Source organism: Zeugodacus cucurbitae, chromosome 5, assembly GCF_028554725.1.
Source record: "Zeugodacus cucurbitae isolate PBARC_wt_2022May chromosome 5, idZeuCucr1.2, whole genome shotgun sequence".
NCBI lineage: Eukaryota > Metazoa > Arthropoda > Insecta > Diptera > Tephritidae > Zeugodacus > Zeugodacus cucurbitae.
The window spans coordinates 58560222-58583579 of NC_071670.1; the positions used below are offsets into that span (position 1 = coordinate 58560222).

The window sequence follows — 23358 nt, forward strand, 5'->3', positions numbered from 1 at the left end:
TCAGTCAAAAAATGTCCTCCTACTTGAACGACTACTTTCAATGTCAAGCTTTGCACTTTCTAAAGTTGTTTCGGTATTAAGCCATTCTTATGATTATGATATCATTGTAGATGTTGGATTCAAATTAATATTATGTAATGGATATTCAAAACACCAAAAAAGGATTTTAATCTTCGACCGTGACAGGACTCGAACCTGCAATCTTCGGATCCGAAGTCCGACGCCTTATCCATTAGGCCACACGGTCGCTGGTTGATGTTCTTAAGCCCTTTTTACTTTTTATCAGTGCTTAGAAGCTGCTTAGATAATAGGTCGAGCATTACTAATGATTTACTTAAATTTATGTGACTTTAGAGATTTTAAAAACATGGCTTTACGTAAATTTTAAAATACTTATTAACATAAATTTTAAGTAATACCAATAAAATAGTGTTAGAAGTGAGGTTATCAATAAAAATGAAAAGAATAAAAAACGTTGACATTACGCAACTGTAGCGAATTAATGTATGAAATAAAATAAAATATTTTCTAAATAAAAAATGTAGAAAATAGTGAAAAGAAAATTAAGTGATAATGAATTAATTATATTAATAATGAAAATACATATAAAAATTAAAAACAATAATATGTACATATACAGATTGAAAAGAAAATTATGTGAAAAATGTATCTGGAAAATATTTTAGCAATAATATCAAACAAAATATATATATATAATAAAATATATATAAAAAATATAATAAAATAAAATATATAAAAATAAAATATATAAAAAATATAATAAAATATATAAAAAAATATATAAAAAATATAATAAAAATATATAAAAAATATAATAAAAATATATAAAAAATATAATAAAAATATATAAAAAATATAATAATGAATTATAGTAAAAATATAATAAAAAAATATATAAAAAATATATAAAAAATATATAAAAAAATATATAAAAAATATATAAAAAATATATAAAAAATATATAAAAAATATATAAAAAAAATATAAAAAAATATATAAAAAATAAATAAAAAAATATATAAAAAATATAATAAAATATATAAAAAATATAATAAAATATATAAAAAATATAATAAAATTATAATAAAAAAATATAAAATTATAATAATAATATATAATAAAAAAATATAAAATTATAATAATAATATATAATAAAAAAATATAAAATTATAATAATAATAAATAATACAAAAAAAAAATATAATAATGAATTATAGTAAAAATATAATAAAAAAATATAATAATGAATTATAGTAAAAATATAGTAAAAAAAATATTTAAAAAATATATAAAAAATATATAAAAAATATATAAAAAATATATAAAAAATATATAAAAAATATATAAAAAATATATAAAAAATATATAAAAAATATATAAAAAATATATAAAAAATATATAAAAAATATATAAAAAATATATAAAAAATATATAAAAAATATATAAAAAATATATAAAAAATATATAAAAAATATATAAAAAATATATAAAAAATATATAAAAAATATATAAAAAATATATAAAAAATATATAAAAAATATATAAAAAATATATAAAAAATATATAAAAAATATATAAAAAATATATAAAAAATATATAAAAAATATATAAAAAATATATAAAAAATATATAAAAAATATATAAAAAATATATAAAAAATATATAAAAAATATATATAAAAAAATGTATAAAAAATATAATAATGAATTATAGTAAAAATTTAAATGCAGTGCAAAAACAAATTAAAAAATCAAAAAACAATTATACAAAAAAACTCTAAGCTTTCGACCGTGACAGGACTCGAACCTGCAATCTTCGGATCCGAAGTCCGACGCCTTATCCATTAGGCCACACGGTCGTTGTCATTTCACTTGCACAATGTTCCATTTAACTACGGTGTGAGCGTGCGCATAGCGTTGCTTGATTATAACAAGAACAATTTCAAAATTCTTACTTCGCTGGCAGCTCACACATTCGACAGCAGCAATGTTTGTTTGTATTCGTGGCTTATGTTCATTTCGCTAAATTATAGTATATACAACAACAATTTGAATATATTTTTTTTCGTTTCTCAAACAGGTGTTTCTTTTTTTTTTAATTTATTTGTTGATTTAGTGCGGCAATAAATAAATGTTGATAATTAAAGTAAATTTATTATGAGGTAACGAATTAGTCCAAAGAAATTTAAAAAATACTTAATAGACGATTAGGTATTTATTTATATGGGGCGTTTTTATTTATTTATTCAATTGTTTAATTTGAAATAAATATTGTGATTCATCATGGGTTGAGTTTGGTGTTGAAAGTCTATTTTTTAATGAAGGAAATTTTTATATTTTCATTTGATAGATTGGTAATGGAAGGGAATTCCGTAGAAAATAGAAAAGCTATGAGATTAATTATTAATAGTATTTGAATACATATGACATACCTAATCCCTGTTGACTCACCCAGTGAATAAAAAAACAATACAAGAAATGTTAATATGGACATAATGACACTCTGCGAGCTTGCTTCTTCCAGAACTGTTAATAATTGATTTGAAATGGTATTGGCTTGGTTAAAAATATTTTATACCACTAAAAAGTAAATTTAGAGGATTTTTTTCATAAAATATAATTTATTTATATTAAAGTTTTTCTGAATATTTGTAGAAAATTCCTACCGAAATATACCATTTAACGGTTTCCTACTTGTTATTTCACGAATTTCAAATCAAATCATAAAAAATTTAGCCTACATTTCGGAGCGCAGTCAAAAAAGAAAAATGTTCAGATATTTTTATAAGGGGAGGCTCTTTCTAATAAAAAAGTAGCCACTGAAAATAAAATATTTTTGGGTATATTGTGGAATTACTGGAGACAGAAAATAACAAATTTAATAAAACAACAAATTAAAATAAATTAAAAATAAAAATTGTACATGTTTGCACTAAATTCAAAAGTAATAAATTAAAATAAATTAGAAATAAAAATGTGAATTTTTGCACTAAAATCTGATTGCAATGACTAAAAGAGTTTCTTTCCGTCCAAATTTAGACCCTTGCATAATATAATAGATTTTTTTCTAATTTATGCAAATAAATATGTATAAATAATAATATTCATTACTTTATACTGCGGAGCAAAGCGCAGCGTTCGTGTTATTGTTTTTTTTTTATCGCTGCAGCGTCACTTGCAATTATGCGTGACCAACTTTCTATGTGTTATTTTATTACACGAACGTTTGCGCGTTTATATACGTACATACACACTATATATGGTACATATAAATTTATATTATTTTATTTTATTTTTTACAAATACACAACAGTACCGTTGCTTTAACTTTGCTTTTAACTTTTTATGCAGCTTTTATCTCAGACTTGTTTCTTTGAATTTTTTTATTTTATTTTATTTTTATTGGATTGTTGCACGTTTTCGCATGCAGCATTTCTTATTGCGCCTGGAATAGTTTGCTCACTAGCTGCTTTTCTTTCTTCTTCTTACTGTAATCTTGTTTGGTTACAATTGCTTTGTCTCGGATCATTATTTTTTTTGTTTTTTGCATTCTTTGTTTTGCTCGAGTATTGTTTTAATTTACACATGAACTCATTTTCGCTTTAAGATTAGCGGTAATTTTTATCTCGAGACAGTTGGTGGGTGATTTTTCGCCTCTTTTACTTGAATTTTCTTTTTGTTGTTGTACAGTGCAATTGTTGTTTGTTGTCTAGTTCCAATTTACCAGTGACAGCTTTGTGACTTTGTAATGGAATTTTGCTACAATTAGTTTGGAATTTTATTGTTTAGTTTATAGTAGACAAAATTAAATTTTCTTGGAAGGGTGGTCCAAATGTAATATACAATATATCTTCTTTGTGGAAATAATAAATTAAATGTAAATAATAGATAAAATTTGGTTTTGTTCATACATTTTTTACATAAAAAATAAAAATAAAATTTGAAGTGTATAAATTTTATAAAAAAATATAAGATTTATTAATATTTTTATAAATTAAAAATTTTTAATTTATTAAATTTTATAAATTAAACATTTTTTATTAATTTTTATAAATTAATTTTTTTTTATTAATTTTTATAAATTATTTTTTTTTATTATTTTTATGAATTAAATTTTATTTATTAATTTTTATAAATTAAAAAAAAAAGCATTTTTTTATTAATTTTTATAAATAAAAAAAAAAAATTATTAATTATTATAAATAAAAAAAAAAAATTATTAATTTTTATAAATTAAACATTTTTTATTAATTTTTATAAATTAATTTTTTTATTAATTTTTATAAATTATTTTTTTTATTAATTTTTATAAATTATTATTTTTTTATTATGTTTATGAATTAAATTTTTTTTTTATTAATTTTTATAAATTAAAAAAAAGCACTTTTTTATTAATTTTTATAAATAAAAAAAATTTATTAATTTTTATAAATTAAAAAAATGTAATTTGTACTAAAAAATCTTATCAGAATATAAAATTTTGGAAACAATGTCATAATGCTGTAATTAGTGAAAAGATATAGCATAAATTTCGGCGCGCAGACAAAAATGTTAGGAATTCAGAAATGGCTATAAAGAAAAACCCTTTATAACATATTAGTTAATAAAATGTAAATTTTTCTGTGAATATTATGAAGGTCAAAATGGGATTCTTTATAATACAAAAATAATCAGTACATACTCAAAAAGTTCGATTCCTCGATTAATTAATTTTTTAAACCACTCTTTCGACGTCGTAAATTTTAAATTTTGATTTTTTGTTTTTTATGCACATAAGTTCAACACAATCTAATATATAAAATTCTCGTGTCACGGTGTACGTTATTGAACTCCTCTGAAACCGCTCGACCGATTTTCGTGAATCTTAGCGTGCATATCAGCGGAGAATCGAACAACATCTATTTTTCATCCTCCTAAATGTTAAGGGTGGTCCACCCCTAAATTTTTTTAACTTTCCGCGAAGAAAATTAAAAATTTTCTAAAATCGGGAAGTTATTGGTTGTTGAAGTTCAAACCGATCTGGCTAATTTTAGTCTTGAAATATTCGTGGAAGGCCAGAAAAAGATTAGAAAGTGAGTAAATATGGAAAAATTGCGAGGAAGATATTAATAAGAGAATTTTATTCGAGTTGACAAGAAAAATATAAAAAGAGAAAACAAAAAAATAATATTTTGAAGGTTGTCATTGTTGCTTTGTTAAAATATTTTTGTTATTGTTCAATTGTATAAGGTTGTGTCGATAGCCCAAAACAATTTGTAACAAATAAGGAAAGGCTAAGTTCGGGTCCAACCGAGTATTTTATACTATCGCAATTTATTGCTCTATTTTTATTAAGATAACACACAATTTGACCTATATATTCGGCATAAAGTCCAATAGAAAATCATCATATATAGTATAAGAGGGCTGATGTAATTCCAGAACCAATTTCACTAATTTTCACCACCAAGGTTAACGGGAATAGGGGCAACTTGGCACCTGTTAGTAGGCAAACAAACGGCACATTCGGCCTTGAAATCACTCCTAAATTGCAAATGAACGAAACACCAGTCGGCAAAATCGCCAAAAATAGCGCTATAACGAAGATTTTCCAAATATTCAAGTAGTCGCTGGAGGTACTGCACAGGACTTTAAAATATCTTGATTGTCGGTGAACGTTTTTGCGGGAGTCAGGATTCTGTTAACAGGTGATTTACGCCAGACTCTTCCAATAATTCCTGGATCAACTGTTACTGACGAGCTAATCGCATGCCTAAAATCATTTAAATTGTGGTGACACATAAACAATCGCCAATTAACAACTAACATATGAGTGTTTTTGCAACAATATAAAATTGCGATTGTAGAAGAAGTTGGCAGTTGACACCTCGATGGATTAATAGCATTTCCAACAGATTTCTGTCATTTCATTGACTCGAAAGAGAAGTTTTCCGGACATGAAACCTCAATATGATAACCACAAATGACTGATTGAATGATATATTGGTGGTAAAAAAACAAAGATATCGATGATCTTAATGCGACAATTTAGAATTTCGGTCCAGGAGAGTTGACACAGCTACTAACCAGGATGACGTAGTCAATTATCCCAAACTATTTAAAATTGCAATTAAAAGTAGTGTGAGTTGTAATCATGCTGCGTAACATAAATCAAAATCGCGTAATCAATATCGTCGTCGAAGCCAAGATTGGACCAACTTAATTTAGTGTATACCTTAGCCACAACAACGTGTGGCCGGGTCTGCTAGTTATCTTTATAAAAATATATACCGGACACATTAAATTAAAATTAAGTTTTTGAACCACCCTGTCTGTAAATTTTTAATTTTTTTTTTTCCAAAACCACATCTGTTATGTGATATTCTATTTGACATTTTGCGGCATTCTCCCTACGAATTACTAAATATGCTGTATTTTAGCTTTGCCATTTACACACTAATAGTTAGCAATGAGCTGATATGAACGCCAGCAGACAAGTAGGTGCTGATACTGTCAACACTAACCGTATTTTTTGTTATAAGCAACTACACATACCTACGTCAGTTAGTTTAAAATGTGACTGCCTTTAAGTTTGTTTGTTTATTTGCTTATTTGCCTGCTGCCCCAGTTCGAGCAAGTGGTGCCACCCCAACTATTTGTTACTCATACGCAGCGTATGATAATCTCTCCTCAGCATTTTATTTATACAGTCCGCCAGCTGTTGTGACATACATATTTACGCATTGTTGTTGTTATTTTTTGTATTTCAAATGCCTTTTGTTTTATGTTAATTTCTGTTTTTTTTTATTTATTTATTTTTTGTTAAGTTTACGGTTTCCAAACTGTTGATATATTCACTGTTTTGCATATTTTTTTCTTTTCTCTTTTTTATTGTGCAGTTCTTTGTTGGTGCTTTTAATGATATGGTGACAAAACGCGGTTGTATTTTGCGATCTGCCATATGTATTTACATATAGTATTTGTTTCAGATCGTCTCTCTGTTACTTGTATATTGAAATTGATGCCTTTTTGTGGGTGTTCAAATGAAGGTCTCAGTTTTGTTTTTGTTGTTATTTTTATGTATGTGCGCTCGGGTTTCTATCGTTCATTTAGCGGTTGTAGTGAATTTATTGTTTTATTTAGCACATGTTTATACTTTGTTAGGGAAACAAATAATGAAATTTTTGTTCTAATTTCAATTTCAATTGTATTTTTATGCCACTTTTCAATGCCGTCACTAACAAATTTACATTCGCCGCTATACTTTATAGACACAATAAAGCTTTGTAATAATAGCAATACAAAAAATGTTCGAATTAAATATCTCATGCTACTATTATAAGTATGCAGTCATCTGTATCGTGTTCGGCTGAATCATTTATGTAGAAAGAGAAAGTAGCGGAAGTAATATTTGCACTATCAAAGCAGCGCTAGATTTCATCGAGAATGTTGTAAAACTCTTTCTTGAAAATAAGGGAACAATTCTAAATATCAAGAGAGAAACATTGCTAGTTTTTAGGTTGATTGATCGAGGGTTTGATAGATCGTTTCAATCGAGCAATAAAGAAAATCGTCGATGTCTAAAAAAGGTTAAATTTTTTATAATAAATCTTGTTACTTTTGCTTCATCCTGAAACCAAGGGTTAAAAGCAGACCGCTTAAGGTTTGAACGTTTGAAATGAAACTACTTTGTATGGGTCTAATCGGTATTTACTGTCTTTAATATACCTATATAGTCCAGATTAAGGCTAAAATAAATTCTCGTTCCTAACATATTTAAATAGCTAAGGGCTAAATTTAATATAATAGCATTATCTGCAATAGAGAAAAAATAATGGTCTTAAAATGTCTCAAAAGTTATTTCTTATGGAATTTTCAAAGTATTAGCTCTCTACAGTCGTTCTTATACCATTTTAGAAAGTGAAAAAGATCCTCTAAAGGTTTAAATTTTCTGATACTAGATACAAATATCAATCAGTCAAATCATCCCTGACAGTGACCCTGAAATTTCTACAGAGTTTAGTCAAAGTACCTCAGATGTCTATTTGTGCGTTTACAAATAATAAACAAGACTATTTTAAGTTAGCACTATAATCTATTGTAAACACAAGTTTGAAAAGTCATAAATTTTTAAATTTATAAATAAGTAAGAATGTATTTTTATTTATGTAGAATGTAATTATCAACAATTTCAAACTACTCGCAATGCTAAATTTTTCCAAAGTACATACATATTTACAACTTCTATGTAGTGGGCGCCCATTATCTTCTGTATGTGTTCGCGAGCTGTGCTGTTTCATGATCCATGTGATTGTTTACTTTTTCAATTCATTGCCAATATTGTATTCTAATACAATTGTTGCCAATCAATTCTTACCTAATCGTTTACCTTTTTCGTTAGTCGGCACTTTTAGAGATGTTCATGTTCTACGTGTTGGAAAATATCTCTGATTTCATAGTTTTACTCGTTTTGGTTTTATTTGTCGCGCTAACATAAGTCATGCGGTTTCTATGTCATATTTAGTTACTGAGCAACCGCAAAACCCATATTCGGCATTAGATACGCTACTACTTATTTGTTTTAGGTGCGAATCATTGGCGAACGGCATTCAGTTTAATTATGTCAAAAGAATAGAATATGGGGTGAATACTTTTAAAAAGGTGAAACTACTATTTCGTATAAGGGTATTTTTTAATTTCATCTATTTTATTTTATTTTTTATTTTTTAATCAATTTTTTATTTAAAATAACTTGTTTTTTTAATTTAATTTTTTTATTTAATTTTATTTTTTTTTTTAATTTTATTTTATTTTATATTTTTTATTTTATTTTATTTTATTTTATTTTATTTTTTTTTATTTTATTTTAGTTTATTTTAGTTTATTTTGTTTATTTATTTTTTATTATTTCTTATTTAATTTAATTTATTTTATTCTATTTACTTTTTGTTTTTTAATTTATTTTATTTAATTTTATTTATTTTTTTATTTTATTTTATTTTATTTATTTTATTTTTTTATTTGTTTTTTTATTTTATTTTATTTATTTATTTTTTTTATTTTATTTTATTTTAGTATTTTGTTTTATTTTATTTATTTTTTATTTAATTTTTTAATTTATTTTATTCTATTTACTTTTAATTTTTTAATTTAATTTATTTTATTCTATTTACTTTTAATTTTTTAATTTATTTTATTTAATTTTATTTATTTTTTTTTATTTTATTTTATTTATTTTATTTTTTTATTTGTTTTTTTTTTATTTTATTTTAATTTATTTTTATTTTATTTTTTTTTTATTTATTTTTTTATTTTATTTTATTTTGTTTTTTTTTATTTTAATTTATTTATTTGTTTTTTTTTAAATTATTTTATTTTTATATTTTTTATTGTTTTATTTTATTTTATTTAATTTTATTTACTTTTTATTTTTTAATTTATTTAATTTTATTTGTTTTTTATTTTATTTTATTTTTTATTTAATTTTATTTTTATTTAATTTTATTTTTTTATTTAATTTAATTTAATTTTTATTTTATTTTTTATTTTTATTTTTTTATTTTTTTATTTTATTTTATTTTTTATTTTGTTAATTTTTTTAATTTCAATTGATTTTGTTTTCCCCGAAGTCTTTCGAAACTCTTTAGTCTTCATCTTTAACAGTGTACTTGGCATTGAATGTAGTTTTCAAAAATATATATATTTTTTTGTTTTTAATTGCAACAATGTTTTTTACTCATTTATCTTCTTTCTTCACACGCTGACGTTATTTTGGAATTCTTGCGGTTGTTTCTTGTTTTGTTTTTGTTGTGATTCAAGTGGTTATGTAGCTGTTTACAGGTGTTTTTCATGTACATTTATACAAAATATGCGCGTACTATGCTAAGAAATGTTTATTTTCAAGTTGGTTACTTAAAATATTGCTTTTTGATTGTTTTATGTTTACGACTGAAACGCGCAAATTGCTGCGTTCTTAAAATAGTTGCTAAATTATACAAAAGGGGAAGTCTGAGTTACTTTCAAATACTTTATAACAGTTCTTTAACCAGATTGTTTAGATAAAGGAGAATATTTTGGAAAATGCGATTTCTAAACATAGTCTTATAATAACTCGAGAAACTTAACCCTTCTTCTCAAATCGTTCTGACAAAAATATAGTTCTTGTAGCTCCACGCAGATTTTTGCTAGACGTATGATTTTTCAAGTTCGGAAACACAAACAATCGAACGGTGTCTAATTTGTAGTATAATGTGGATGGGAGTGTGGAGCCATGTTTCATCGACGGTCACGAAAGGTCGATATGGTTGAGTATCGATTATATGTGATATATTGTAACCCTTCTATATAAAGTTTCCCCATTATCTTCTATCGCTTCTTAGTTCACTAATCGACGAGCTAAAAATATACTTTCCTGATATTTCCAACAGATCTCCAGCAGATCTAGCAGAGTAACCAAATTTTTTAAAAAATTTCATTTAAATTTAAGTCGAGTTGTCAAATCAATTGCGCATACTCCTACGTACTTATATATATACATACATTTGTTCCTCCATCAGCACAAGAGTTGAAATTTATTTATGCAAACAATTAGTTATTTTTAGCGAATAGAAGAAAAGTGAACACAACAACGCTTGTCAAATGGCTGACTAGAATCTGCTAGTTCTCAAAACGCATACACACACACACTTGCACACAAGTCTAAATAAAAGAAGTCGAACGCATCGGGAATTATATGAAATCTAAAAAAGCATAACTTTTACTACTTCTCCATGTGTACGTTTTTATTTTACGAGTATTCTGCTTTATATGCCTGCCTATGTGCTTCTCCATTTGCTGCGCTGCGGCAAATCCAGACTGGTCCATTAGCCAGAGCCGTCCAGCCGGCCGGTCATATGGCCACATGTGGCGGCTGCGCGCTCTCGTGCCAAATTAAATAAAAACGCACAGCAGCACACACAAACATTGGTGGCAATTGTTGATGTCTTGACTTTTGTTTACTTTATATGTATGTATGTCTGCCTGTATGTACTATATATGAGAAGTACACATTGCAAGACCCTCTTTGCAGCTGCTCTTTTTATGTAAGCGTAGAAATTGTTTGAAAGCAGCTGAAGTCATGGTTAAAATAATACAAATTTATTGGAAAATTCAAACAATAATATACATATTTGTATACATACATACAGATATAGAAATATAGGCTTGTCCCTCTGACTGAGAAATCACCCTTTTGTATTGATTGGTTACATGCATTTGGGTCATTGCACCCAGTTTTTGGGTGGAGCTCCATTTGTTATCTATCATCATCCAGCGTGGCAAATATGTTTGTAAAAATATGTTTATTTGTCCTGTGGCAGATTGCAGCAATGAGAAAAATTTTATGAAAATTTTCTTTGATATTATCATTAGCTTTATATAGACACACAAACATACATACAATACTCGAAATTTCTCTGCACACCCAACTAATAGATTTCCTCTACAATTCGCCACACATTTTCATGCATAAAAGTACGCTCATATATGATACATACAAACATATAAATATGTACATGTGCGTATGTAAATATGTATATGATCGCACATCAATGTTAGCTGCCGTTATTTAATAACCGCATATCCACTTTCATTTCAGTTGCATTTGTCCCAAATTGGTTTGTCCACTTTTATGTTGAATATTTTTGTATGAAGCTCAAAACATATGTATGTGTGTTTATTTGTGTTGCTTGACTGTCGTCCATTTGTTGTGTACAAATGCCGATGGACTTTCCCAATTTGGCATTGCTGACATTATTCCGATGGTTTGGTATTCCGGTCTGGTTACTTTTGGTTTTCGCATTATGTAATAAATATGCTTGGTTTTCATTCAGTACATAACTGCAGATTATCGTTAAGTGTTGCACTCGATTGCAGTTTTTATAGCCTTCATTTGACATTATAAATGTGTTTTATTGATATTTGTAGATTAGTTTTTCATTGTGAGTCATACAAATTTTGTATGTATAAGAGACCTATTTTCGTATGTTTTCTGATACATATGCCACTTTTTAACTCTTCAGAATTTTGAAATTTTGACAACCGAAATCTCCGTTTTTACAACTGTAGGGTTTACGAGTCTAAATTTGTTTCTGGTCAAGCACTGTTTTCTCAGTAGCATTCTTCAAATAGAAATGAGTTCTTTTGTAACTCAAATCTATACTTTTAACTGCCATACAATCTTCCAGAGAAATTTAGACTTTGCTATTGTCATATACGAGTTGGTTAATTGTGTAGCTAATAAATTGTGGATTCTTGGTTAAAAATAACCATTTGCCAAACCTTAAAATGTCGATCCGTTTTTAGAATCTGTTATAGCACTCTTAATTCGTTTAAATACATAATCATATTGAAAACGATAACCGATATCCGTAGACCTGTATCGTTAGATCACTTATCTATTCACGTATTTTTATGTGCTTCACAATTTTCGTTTGTTAAAAGCCCACACTTCGTTGCTAGTTCATGAATTCTCGACAAAAAACAATAGTACCACGATGCCCCAATCTCCACAGTCGCCAGACATGACATAGGGTGACATTTTCATATTTCCAAAAATAAAGAGAGTCTTAAAGGACTGTCATTTTACAAGCATACGATAAATCGCTGAACGAGCCAAAGACTAGCCTAAAAATTGAGTAATCACATAATATGAAATGAAGACTATTTTGAAGGAGATAACATTAATTTAGATTAATGTATAAATATTTAATAATAAAAAAAAAAAACGGAAATTACCATTATTGAACACTCGTTTGTACACAAATTAATGCAAATATCATTTGATTCCGACAGAACTTGATCATGGTTTATCATCTATCGAAAAATATAAAACTAGAATCAAATATTGAACAATTCTACAATCTATGCCCAGAGAAATTTAGAATGTCTTTAAGAAAGTATATGATAAGTTTCCAATTTATACATATTTTTGAACAGGATTACCACTCATGAAAAATAAAACTGACAAAATTTTTACAAAATTTGATAAAAGACATATTGGTCTTAAGTATTTTGGAGATATTATTAATTCAGATAAATGCAATTTTATGAAATCTATTGTCAAACCTTATATAAATTATATTTAATTCACTTTTTTTGGTTTTCTTTCGCTGAGCGTCAGAATACTTTGTTAGATGTACTTCAGGTCGAAATAAGAAATGGAATTGACAATATGTTAACAATGCTGAGTTTTTCTTTGAAAAGGAACCTGATTTCCACAATTTTATGATTTTGGTTTTTTGATTAAAAAATTAGCTTATTCTCAGTGGCATCCTTGGATACCACCTATGGCGATCTCTATAAGTAAAAAGTATGACTGGTTACTTGTGGTCTTTTTTTTACTATTCATTGAGTGGAAAGCAGTCTCTTTCCGGTAACTATCCCATATGGAATATTTTGGGACCTTACTCAATTTTTTTGAGATCAAACGGATTCATTCTATTGATTAAAAAAAACATTTTTTTTATATTTCACGATTAAAACAAGGTTATATAACCTAACCTATACTAAATAATATACCAATTGGCCGATGTTATAGCTTATCTTTACTACAATACTTTCAACTACGATTAAAACTGGAACTAATTTAATTGCTTTACTAGTGTAATTATATATAGTAATGTTGAATACTGGTCCATTAAATAATTGCTAAAAAAAAATACTCTGTGCAACGAGGATATGAACGTCACTTGCTGTCATGTTGCTTTACAACTTCCTGCCCAGCAGGTCGGCTGCAATAGTAGATAACACACTGACATCGCTGTCTAATTTTTATGTGCAGCAATTATGAGAAATTTCATTTCATACATTTCGAATGGCAGACTACAGAAAACTCGCGTGTTTTTGTAATGCACATTTATTGCTGTCATTTAATGGGATTTTTACGCAAAATGCGAAAGTGATAGTTCGCAATTGTACATAACCTATAATTTTTTTTTTTTTTTGATATCTTTCCCGTCTATTAATACACCACTTTTATTTCTTTGCTTACAGTCAAACCAGGATATAGACAAACAAAAAACACACTGTTCACCGACTACTACCGGCTAAGTACATACAGTTGTGGCGAGCACATAAATAAAGTAACGGAAACAGCCAACGGAAGTACGGCGTAAAATCAAACACTTAACACAGCAGCAGCGACAACAGCAACAACAACAGTCAGACAAAATGAGTAAAAAACCGACAGTCGGACCCGCGCTCCACAAAGTGATAATGGTGGGCAGCGGTGGTGTTGGCAAATCGGCGCTGACACTACAATTCATGTACGACGAATTCGTGGAGGACTACGAACCAACCAAAGCAGATAGTTATAGGAAAAAGGTGCAGCATCTTGCATGCGAAATGCATTCACAATTGAATTGAAAATCTAAAATAAATAAATTCTTTCGTGCGTTTGCAGGTCGTTTTAGATGGCGAAGAAGTACAAATAGATATATTGGATACTGCCGGGCAAGAGGATTACGCCGCCATACGAGATAATTATTTTCGCAGCGGTGAGGGTTTCCTCTGTGTCTTCTCAATCACAGACGATGAAAGCTTCCAAGCAACACAAGAATTCAGGTGAGTGACTGTGTGTAACACTTAATGCTATAAACATTTGGCCAACAACAACAATTTTGGTTGCTTATTGTCTATCATTTGCCATTTGTTAAGCTTGTGATTTGTTAGCCAAATTATAGTCGGCGTTTTAGTGAATGCGTTGGAGAGTTGCTGTCATTAAAGCTTAAGCGGGTTATTATGATTTGCCATTTTTCATGCATTCTTCTTCGTTGTATAGTAAATAGCTGCAATTTTCACCGTATAAATCGCAAACACTGTTTAGTGTTTCTTTCTACCGCGTATTATTTGTATATTCTTTATTGATTTGGCCTCCTTATCGCTTTCGGTTGTTAGTGGCGATTGGATGAAATTTGTTGAAAAATTTTGTTGCAGATTTCTTTATTTTTCCAAAATATGGGTGGAATCGTTTATTAAAAACGAATCTTTTTTTTTTAATTATTTTTATTAACTTTATTTTTTTTTTAACTTTTTTTATATGTATATTTTTTTTTAACTTTTTTATATATTTTTTTATTTATAATTTTTATTTTTTTTTATTTTTAATTAATTTTTTTTTTTACTTTTATTATTTAACTTTTGATAAAATTTTATTTAAGTATTTGTTCTACGTTGTTCGATGACACATGAGCACTGAAAAAATTGCATGCGATATTTCCATAAAGTAGCATGCGATATTCAAAATGTGGCATGCGATATTTTATAAGAGATCATGCGATATTTAGTATTTCACCATTCTTGATCTCTATTGTAGGAGCTAGTATAAACCCTAGGCTCCTATAATATTTTTCTATTCTGATATCAAACTTCTCATAAAATGCTAAATAATTCATAATTGGAACCTCTCTTCGTAATACTACTAACTTTCCATCGAGCGTTCTTTATATAATTTACTTTATTTGCCATATTTTCAAGTACGTCTAACTTATGACCTCATTAAGGCGCCAAATGTGCTCAATTAGTGTACTAATGCTACTGTCTGCCACGCCTTTAAAACCATAAAACCGTTAAATGCATATAATACCCATATAAATATGTAGATACCCACTCCGCCATTAGGCCGTAAAATGCCAAGTTAACGCCAGGACACAAATCCTTGTGCGTCAGCGTATTGCCAGCGTGATGGCGTCGACCTTAATGTCGACATGTCACGTAAACAAGTCGAATGTTTGCTCAACTTCCGCATAACACTCTTCTGTAGGCATGCAAGCTCAAGCGCATACCATATATTGATCCACTACACACGGCGGCGTCAACTTGACGCAGACGAAAATTACAAAACTTCATATAAAACAGTTTTTAAAGTGCGCCCGGTAATGGGCCGCAGGTGCGTTGCTCTCCTATGTAAGAAAGCACGTTTGCAGGTATGTAAATGTGTTTGCGCTTAAAAGTATGTTACTTAGTCTATCGTTAGCGACATGTTTCACCTGCCGCAAAGCGAGGGTGCATAACAAATCACGTGACGTGTGCTCACCCTCTGCCGCCGCTGAGGGTAAATGTTGCCTCAGCAACAGTAAACCGAAACAGAAAGAGCAAAGAAAACAGCTAAAATGTGCCAACAGGTATTTTTTAGTCAATCCATTGGGACTTTCAAATATTGTCTCTAAGAAAAAGTATATTTTATTCTCAAAAGCGGCTAATAGCTTGTTAAAGTTAGCTGTTGTTTCTCTTATAGAGTCTATAGGGAGCTTTAAATGATTATTCTATAGAGCATATTTTCTTTTATACTTTTTATGTTTATTTCACATTAATTTTCCCCATCCAGTGTGTTTTATGATATCGAGGGTTTTGGTGGTTGTTTTTTTATTTTTTTTTTTGTTTTTGGAGTCCATTAGTTTTATTAATTTAGTTCGTTTTCTTTTGACTCGCTTTCGTGAGGATAGGCTTGACTAACAATTATGAATGAACCTTCGCTTTAATTCCACTCTCTTATGTTATTGTAATTGAATTGTTGTTGTAATAATATCAAATAATTGGTTATAAATTTGTGTATTTTTGGGGAGTAGTAAAAGATTTGAATGATTTTTTGTCTGTGTTGATGGGGTTAAGTTGTGAATTCAATTAATTAAATCAGTAAAGTAGTTGTATTGACTTCAAAATTGGTGGAAAACTGATTGTGAAAAGAAACAAACAAACAAACATTTTTTATTGTTTCCTTGAGAGAAAGCCACTTTTACTTTTTTTAAGCATTGATGACCCTCTACAAATCGTATTTGAAATTTTTTTTTCGTGCGTTTATATTTATGTTACAAAACGATAAATATTTATGTTACAAAAGGAAAAAGAAAATTTCTAGACTTTTTTCTCAAAATAGTATCTTTTTAGCCCAATGCCACTTCATCCGCCGATGTTTTTTTGATCTGTTAGGAAAATGCCTTTTCTGTAGGCCTGTAAAGTTAGCGAGGATTTGAATCATTTGACTGAAATGTCTGCAAGGCGACATTCAAAATCGGAACCTATTTGATTTTCTCCAGATAATAACCTATATATAGTGTGTATATTTCGATCAGAATATAGAACCAGAATACCAGAAAACGGTGACTATCATCTTTCCGGTCGATAGGTTCCAGTCTTCGTCTTCTTCAGAGTAAGTTCACCGAGTTAGGTCAACTGTTTCGACTGTTTTCCTTTTCACAACAGTCGGTTCTATGTAACCGGTACGGATCCGGATTTATATCCGCGCTGTCAAATCGGCATCCTCAGTGTTATTTGGGGAATGATTTATGCCGATACAGCAACAGCAACCATTTCATTATCTCTGGTGTGTACCAGTGAAACTACCATGTTACGTCTAGGTCCGACCATGTTGAAAGTCCTTAAATCAATTTTTGACGATTTCCTTCCAAAATCAAGAATCGAATAATCGACCGCTATTGCTGGTTTTAGAAATCGAAAACTTACACTCGGGATCACTCGGAACCTACGAGTAGCCGTCATTAGAGTATACTACGCGAGAGTAAATTTATTTTTCGTTCGGGCGGCGAGGCGAAGTACTTATCAGACCGCCCACTTAGTTCAGAAAAATAAGTTTAATCCGTGTTACTTTGTATTCTCCAAGGAATAATGAAATCATCATCCAAGGCATGCTGCAACTATTTGACGTCGACACCTTGTATTAAACATTAAGTCCAATAATAATAATAATGAAAATATTGATTCCAATTTATTAATTCCACATTGCGCATGCAAGCCGAATGCTGAATGCTGTTAAAAGACGCGTGAAAATGCACATGTTTCGATCTGCTCCATTTAAACTTTTGTGCAAACATTGTTGAACAATTGCAAATTCACTTTTTGTACGTGTGTGTGTGTGTATGGATGCGAGTGTGAGTAAAAACAACTAAGAGTATTTGTAGATTTATGGGCAACCAACAACTGAATCGCATCGAATGTGAATGCCTACACCATTTCCATCCATACAAAGCATTAAATTCACATTGAAATTTCCATTTAGCCGTGTGATTTGACGCACGCACACTCCACATACATCACATCACACCGGCACGCGCTTTTCCCCAACCCATGTAGACACAACAACAACAAAATGTATAAAATTTTAATAGAAAAATGAAAAATGAAAGCGAAAATCTTCGAACATGCAAAATACAAACAATAACATCCGACGACGCAAGCTAACTGAGCTACTTGCATATACATATGTATATCTTTATCTGGAGAAAAATATATATGCGCTGATACAGGCATTAATTTCATATAAAGACTTTTGCCGTTGCGATATTCACATCCGATTGCAGTCGAACACAATCGCCGGTACTGTTGGGTGGGTCAACCCCCTGCTGTTGTATGTCATGGAGACCTTTTCTAAGCTTTATTATTTTCATTTCTAATTTTTCGCACAGCCGATCTGTTTTTCGGCCGCTTTTTTGTCTAGAATCAGCTTTTTCATTTACTTACTTAATATCTGACACATGGCGGGCTTGTCTGATAGTTAGTCCGTCAGTCGGCTGTATTCACACGCGGTGTTTTAAATGGCTGTGAAAAAATCTGATATTTCAAGTCTAAGAAAAAAATACAACAATTACCTGTCAATACTTGCGATTATCTACATACATACATACTCCTATATACATAGATATGTATGATATGTTTGTGTGAGTACTTGTAATGCTTTTTCGTTGATTCGTTAGAATTGGCATCGCGTGTTGTTCGCATGAGTCAGTATTGAATAAATTGCGGTTCATTACAAAAAGGCGTTAGTCTTACATACATACATACAATATGTTCGGCTATACATACACACATACATATGTAGATCTATAATTTTTTTGTTGATACCAATTTTAGCGTTTTATGTTGATTTATACGCGATTTGTTTTAGTTTAATTTTTGATGGATTTTACGCTTTCGCGATATTCAATGTGTAGGCTCAATTTGATTTAAATGCGTCAGGTTTTGCACTGAGCGATAAATTGGTGAATTACATTGAAGTTGATGATAGGAAAATTCGATTTTTGTAGAGAAAAAATTAAAAAAAAAAATTAGGAAAGGCTAAGTTCAATTTTTTTTATGATATACTCGCCATATGTATGTACTTCCCGGTTCTTGCGTGGGTTAATTTAAAAAAGTAAAATTCGAACATGAAATTATATTTTATTTGTAATGAGCTAAAACTTGATTACGACCTCTAGTCTTTGGTGTCCGATGTCTTTCTCTCGGATTATGAAGCGAGCTTGTATATTTCTAATATATTGACGACGATTTTCAGTTTCAGATTAAGATTCTCCATCACGAAGTCTTTTTGATACCCTCACCTGGACACTATATCCAAAAAGATGAAGATAGCGGAAAATAACTATACACCAATATAGATAACGATTACAGGAAACAGCAGTCTCATAACGGAAGAGGATATGAAACAAACGAAAGTCTTCCATTAACAGGAAACATTTATGTTAAGCCTTGAAGTTGACGCTGCTTCCGTTACTAAGCATTTTCTGGAGAAGGGACGTTTCCTGTCCAATTTCCACTTCCGTCATTTTCTCGTCCGATCTATACCGAACATCCGTTTCCTGTAAAATATTTCCGGTTGCTTCATTTCCGGTTCCGGCACATCATTCCCATATCTGGTTCCATCGGTTATCCCATATCTGGTTCCAGTTGGCTCATTCCGTTTCCGGATGCCCCACTTCCAGTTCCAGTGACCAATATTCATTCAATGATCTCACCCTGATCACGTGAGGTCATTTCAAGGTCACGTGATATTTTTGTTTACAGGTCATTGACCCCACCCCGATCACGTGAGGTCAATTCAAGGTGATATTTTTGTTTACATATTTGTGTGAGGTAAATGACCCCGCCCTGATCACGTGATGTCAATTCGAGGTCACATGATATTTTTGTTTACAGGTCAATGACCCCGCCCAGATCACGTGATGTCAATTCATTTTCACGTGATATTTTTGTTTACATTTTTGTGTAAAAAAGTAAAATGAAGAAAATTCGAGCAGGAAATTATATTTTATTTGTAATGAGCTAAAACTTGATTACGACCTCTAGTCTTTGGTGTCCGATGTCTTTCTCTCGGATTATGAAGCGAGCTTCTGTATTTCTAATATTTTGACGATTTTCAGATTAAGATTCTCCATCACAGAGTCTTGTTGATAAGGGTATTGGGAACTATTTCCAATAAGTCTAGATATAGCCTATGTTACTCGAAGTGAATGTAGCTTTCGAATGGTGAAAGAATTTTTGAAATCGGCACAATAGTTTTTAAGTTTATTCATTACGAACATACATACAAATCTTTCCTCTTTATAATAGTAGTATAGATTACATACAATTGCACCCATATATTCGACATGATATCCACTAGAATAGCGAAAATCATTTTCATATATGCACCGAAGCCAATTGGATGTTTGAAAACCATAATATTAGGTATATGAAAGCTAGGGGAAGCTGGGACCCGATTTTTGGCCCAGAGACACATTACTAGAAGAAAATATTCTCTCCGTATTTCTTTAAAATATCTGAAAGATTTTGAGTAAAATCTAAGGTCTAAATTTCTGATATCTGAGGCACTGAAAATGTATAGTCCGTTTTCGATAAACGATAACTGAGTAATGCCACACCTCAAAATCAGTGTTTGTGTAAAGTTTTGTTCCGATATCTTCATTAGTTCCTGATGTATATATTGTAAAGTGAACGAATCAGATTGAATTCAAAATTGAGGTATGTGGAAAGTAGGCGTGATTCTTAACCGATTTACTCCATTTTCCATCTGTAATATCAGTTTGTCAAAAAATAATATGTACTAAATTGTATTGAAGCCAGTTCCCGAGATATGGTTTTTGACTTAAAACTGGGGGACGCCACTCCCATTTTCCATATTTTTTTTTAAAATATCAGAGTAGCTCTTTTCTGACGTTTCTCCTGTAAAATTTAGTGTATATACATATAACCCTATATCTACCTCTTTTAGTTGTAGTTGACACAAACAAACGTTAAGTGAACAAAACTATTATACTCTGTGCAACATGTTGCGAGAGATAATAAATCAGTAACAACGATAAAAAATATAAGAAAATATTAAAATGAAATGTTAATAAATACTCAACATGAAATTTCTTTCATTAGCCAAGCTAAATAAATGCTGATTGAAAAGATATAACATGGAAATTATTCAGTTGGTTGAGGTGAGGTGGGTGGATTTTGGTCCGAAGATCTAGATCGTCATTTCTGTCTGACGTCGTTGTAGATGTGAATGTTATTTTTATATTTTATTACAACAAATTTTGGTTTTCTCAACCAAATTGAGATTTTATTGGTGTTTTCCTTTGAATTTCTGTATTTATTTATTAATTGTTTCTTTGATTGATTTATTTTCCAAAAATTTTAAATTTCAACTTTCAATTTTAGGTTAGTCTCAGGGTTAGGTGAGTTTAAATTTTGGAGAAAAAATCTTATTAAATAGTACAATATGTTTAAAATACCCACCCTTGACCCCTTAAGTTGTTGTGGTCTTTTCGTTTTAAAAGTTCATAAAATATCACTCATACGCCGTGTTGTACAAATGTAATTTTTGGTTATTTTGAAGTAATTATTTTAAAATGAATGTCAATCGAAGTTTATTAAAAATATTTATATGCTTTGATATATGACTTCAGCCATAAATTTATGGTATTTCTACATAAATAATAAAAAAATGTTCTCCACCATTTCAGGGAACAAATTTTGCGTGTGAAAAATGACGAAAGCATACCGTTCCTGTTGGTGGGCAACAAATGCGATTTGAGCGACAAACGCAAAGTGCCGCTGAACGAATGCCAGACACGCGCCCAACAATGGCAGGTGCCCTATGTGGAGACCTCAGCAAAGACGCGTGAAAACGTCGATAAGGTAAGTGCGTCGTGGGGTGTACGCGCCTGTGTGTTTGTGTGTGTTGGAGTGCTTGTGTGCCTTATTTGATGTGCGTATATGCAGTTGTATTGTTATACTCAAGAAACTATTGGCATTACCTATATTATATACATATACATATATATTTTTGCAATATTTTCGCGTAAATTCGCGCATTGAACTCCGTCATATTACTGTGCTGTGCTGTGCGCGTCTCTTCCAGTTTCATTTCTTTTTTTCATTTGATTTACACGATTGACACGATTTCCTCAAATTTTCACATGACTGCAGTTTACAGTTGATTGCCCTTTTCTCCTTATTTTAATTGCTCAACATTCATACTTTGTACCGCACACACACACACACACACACATTTTCTTGTGCGCAACTGCAATTTTATTTACAGTTATATTATATTTATATTGTTCGTAATTTTTTTTGTGTGAATTTTTGTTTAAAGCGCGCTCTTTTTTGTTGTTCTTGTTGTTTTTGATGTTGTACCGTTTTAGTTTGTTTACACATGCATATTACTTTCATTAATTTTTGATTTGCGTTTGTTGTAGTGCAACAAAAATGTTAACACAAAAAATAAAAATTAATAAATCAGGCTAATATACTGTTATTTGTAGTCAGCGGCATTGCTAGCATAATCTGCAAACTACCAGCAATTTGTTTGTCTCATACACAGTGTCACTGGTCCTCAATCAAATCGATTTACATAGCATACTCGTACACTTTTAGATATAATCACTTATTATTTATATACACTATAATATTTTTAATATATATTGATCAATAATCACTTACGGTAGTACAAATAGCGGTTTCAGTATTTTATTTTAAATATATTAATTATTATTATACTAAATATTATATATAACATCGTTTAACTGTAATCAAGGCGTTTAAAACTATACGATATCTTAAATATGTAAGTACAGCGCCTAAAAGTGTGCAGTGTTGTCGAATTTCGAAATTTTATTGCCTACAATTTGTACTGTGTAGCTTATAATATTGTTTGAAAATGATATTTTCCACAAAATAATTTTTTTCTTTAATATTCAATAGTCAAATCTTTTCAATTTAAACAATTAATTTCTTGTATGCTTCATATGTTGCATACCTTAAGGCGTTGTGGCAAGCTTTCTGCGGAATTTCGAGTTAAAATTTTGTTTGCATAAATTTTAAGATCTTTGAAACTTCTAAAATGTTATTTATACTTAAAAAAGTGAGAGAAAGTAATATCATGCGCCTAAAACTAGGCAACGTGTATCATTTATTGTATTTGAAGTGTCAGCTTTTAGGCTCTTTTATTTATTAAGCGTTGTGAGATAATAAATTTTATTTTATTTTATTTTTTTTGTAAAAATTATACCACTATTAAACTAGCCTAGACTAGGTA

The 23358-nt window shown here is 29.4% G+C and overlaps 1 protein-coding gene and 2 non-coding genes across 6 annotated transcripts in view; 1 reads left to right on the forward strand and 2 right to left on the reverse strand.

The window, feature by feature from the left end:
* Positions 1 to 23358, forward strand: part of LOC105210043 (ras-related protein Ral-a) — a 43372-nt gene that overhangs the window by 10924 nt on the left and 9090 nt on the right. For all 4 annotated transcript variants that reach the window (XR_008471289.1, XM_054231297.1, XM_054231295.1 and 1 more), the window contains exons 2-4: positions 14031 to 14360; positions 14440 to 14600; positions 21782 to 21956. Coding sequence is in view for 3 of the 4 variants with exons in the window: in XM_054231297.1 (XP_054087272.1) it covers positions 14208 to 14360; positions 14440 to 14600; positions 21782 to 21956 (489 nt within the window). In the remaining variant the exon portion in view is untranslated. The remainder of the gene's footprint in view (positions 1 to 14030; positions 14361 to 14439; positions 14601 to 21781; positions 21957 to 23358) is intronic.
* Trnar-ucg (transfer RNA arginine (anticodon UCG)) lies at positions 175 to 247 on the reverse strand. Its single transcript has one exon. It is a non-coding gene; the product is annotated as a tRNA-Arg (tRNA).
* Trnar-ucg (transfer RNA arginine (anticodon UCG)) lies at positions 1807 to 1879 on the reverse strand. Its single transcript has one exon. It is a non-coding gene; the product is annotated as a tRNA-Arg (tRNA).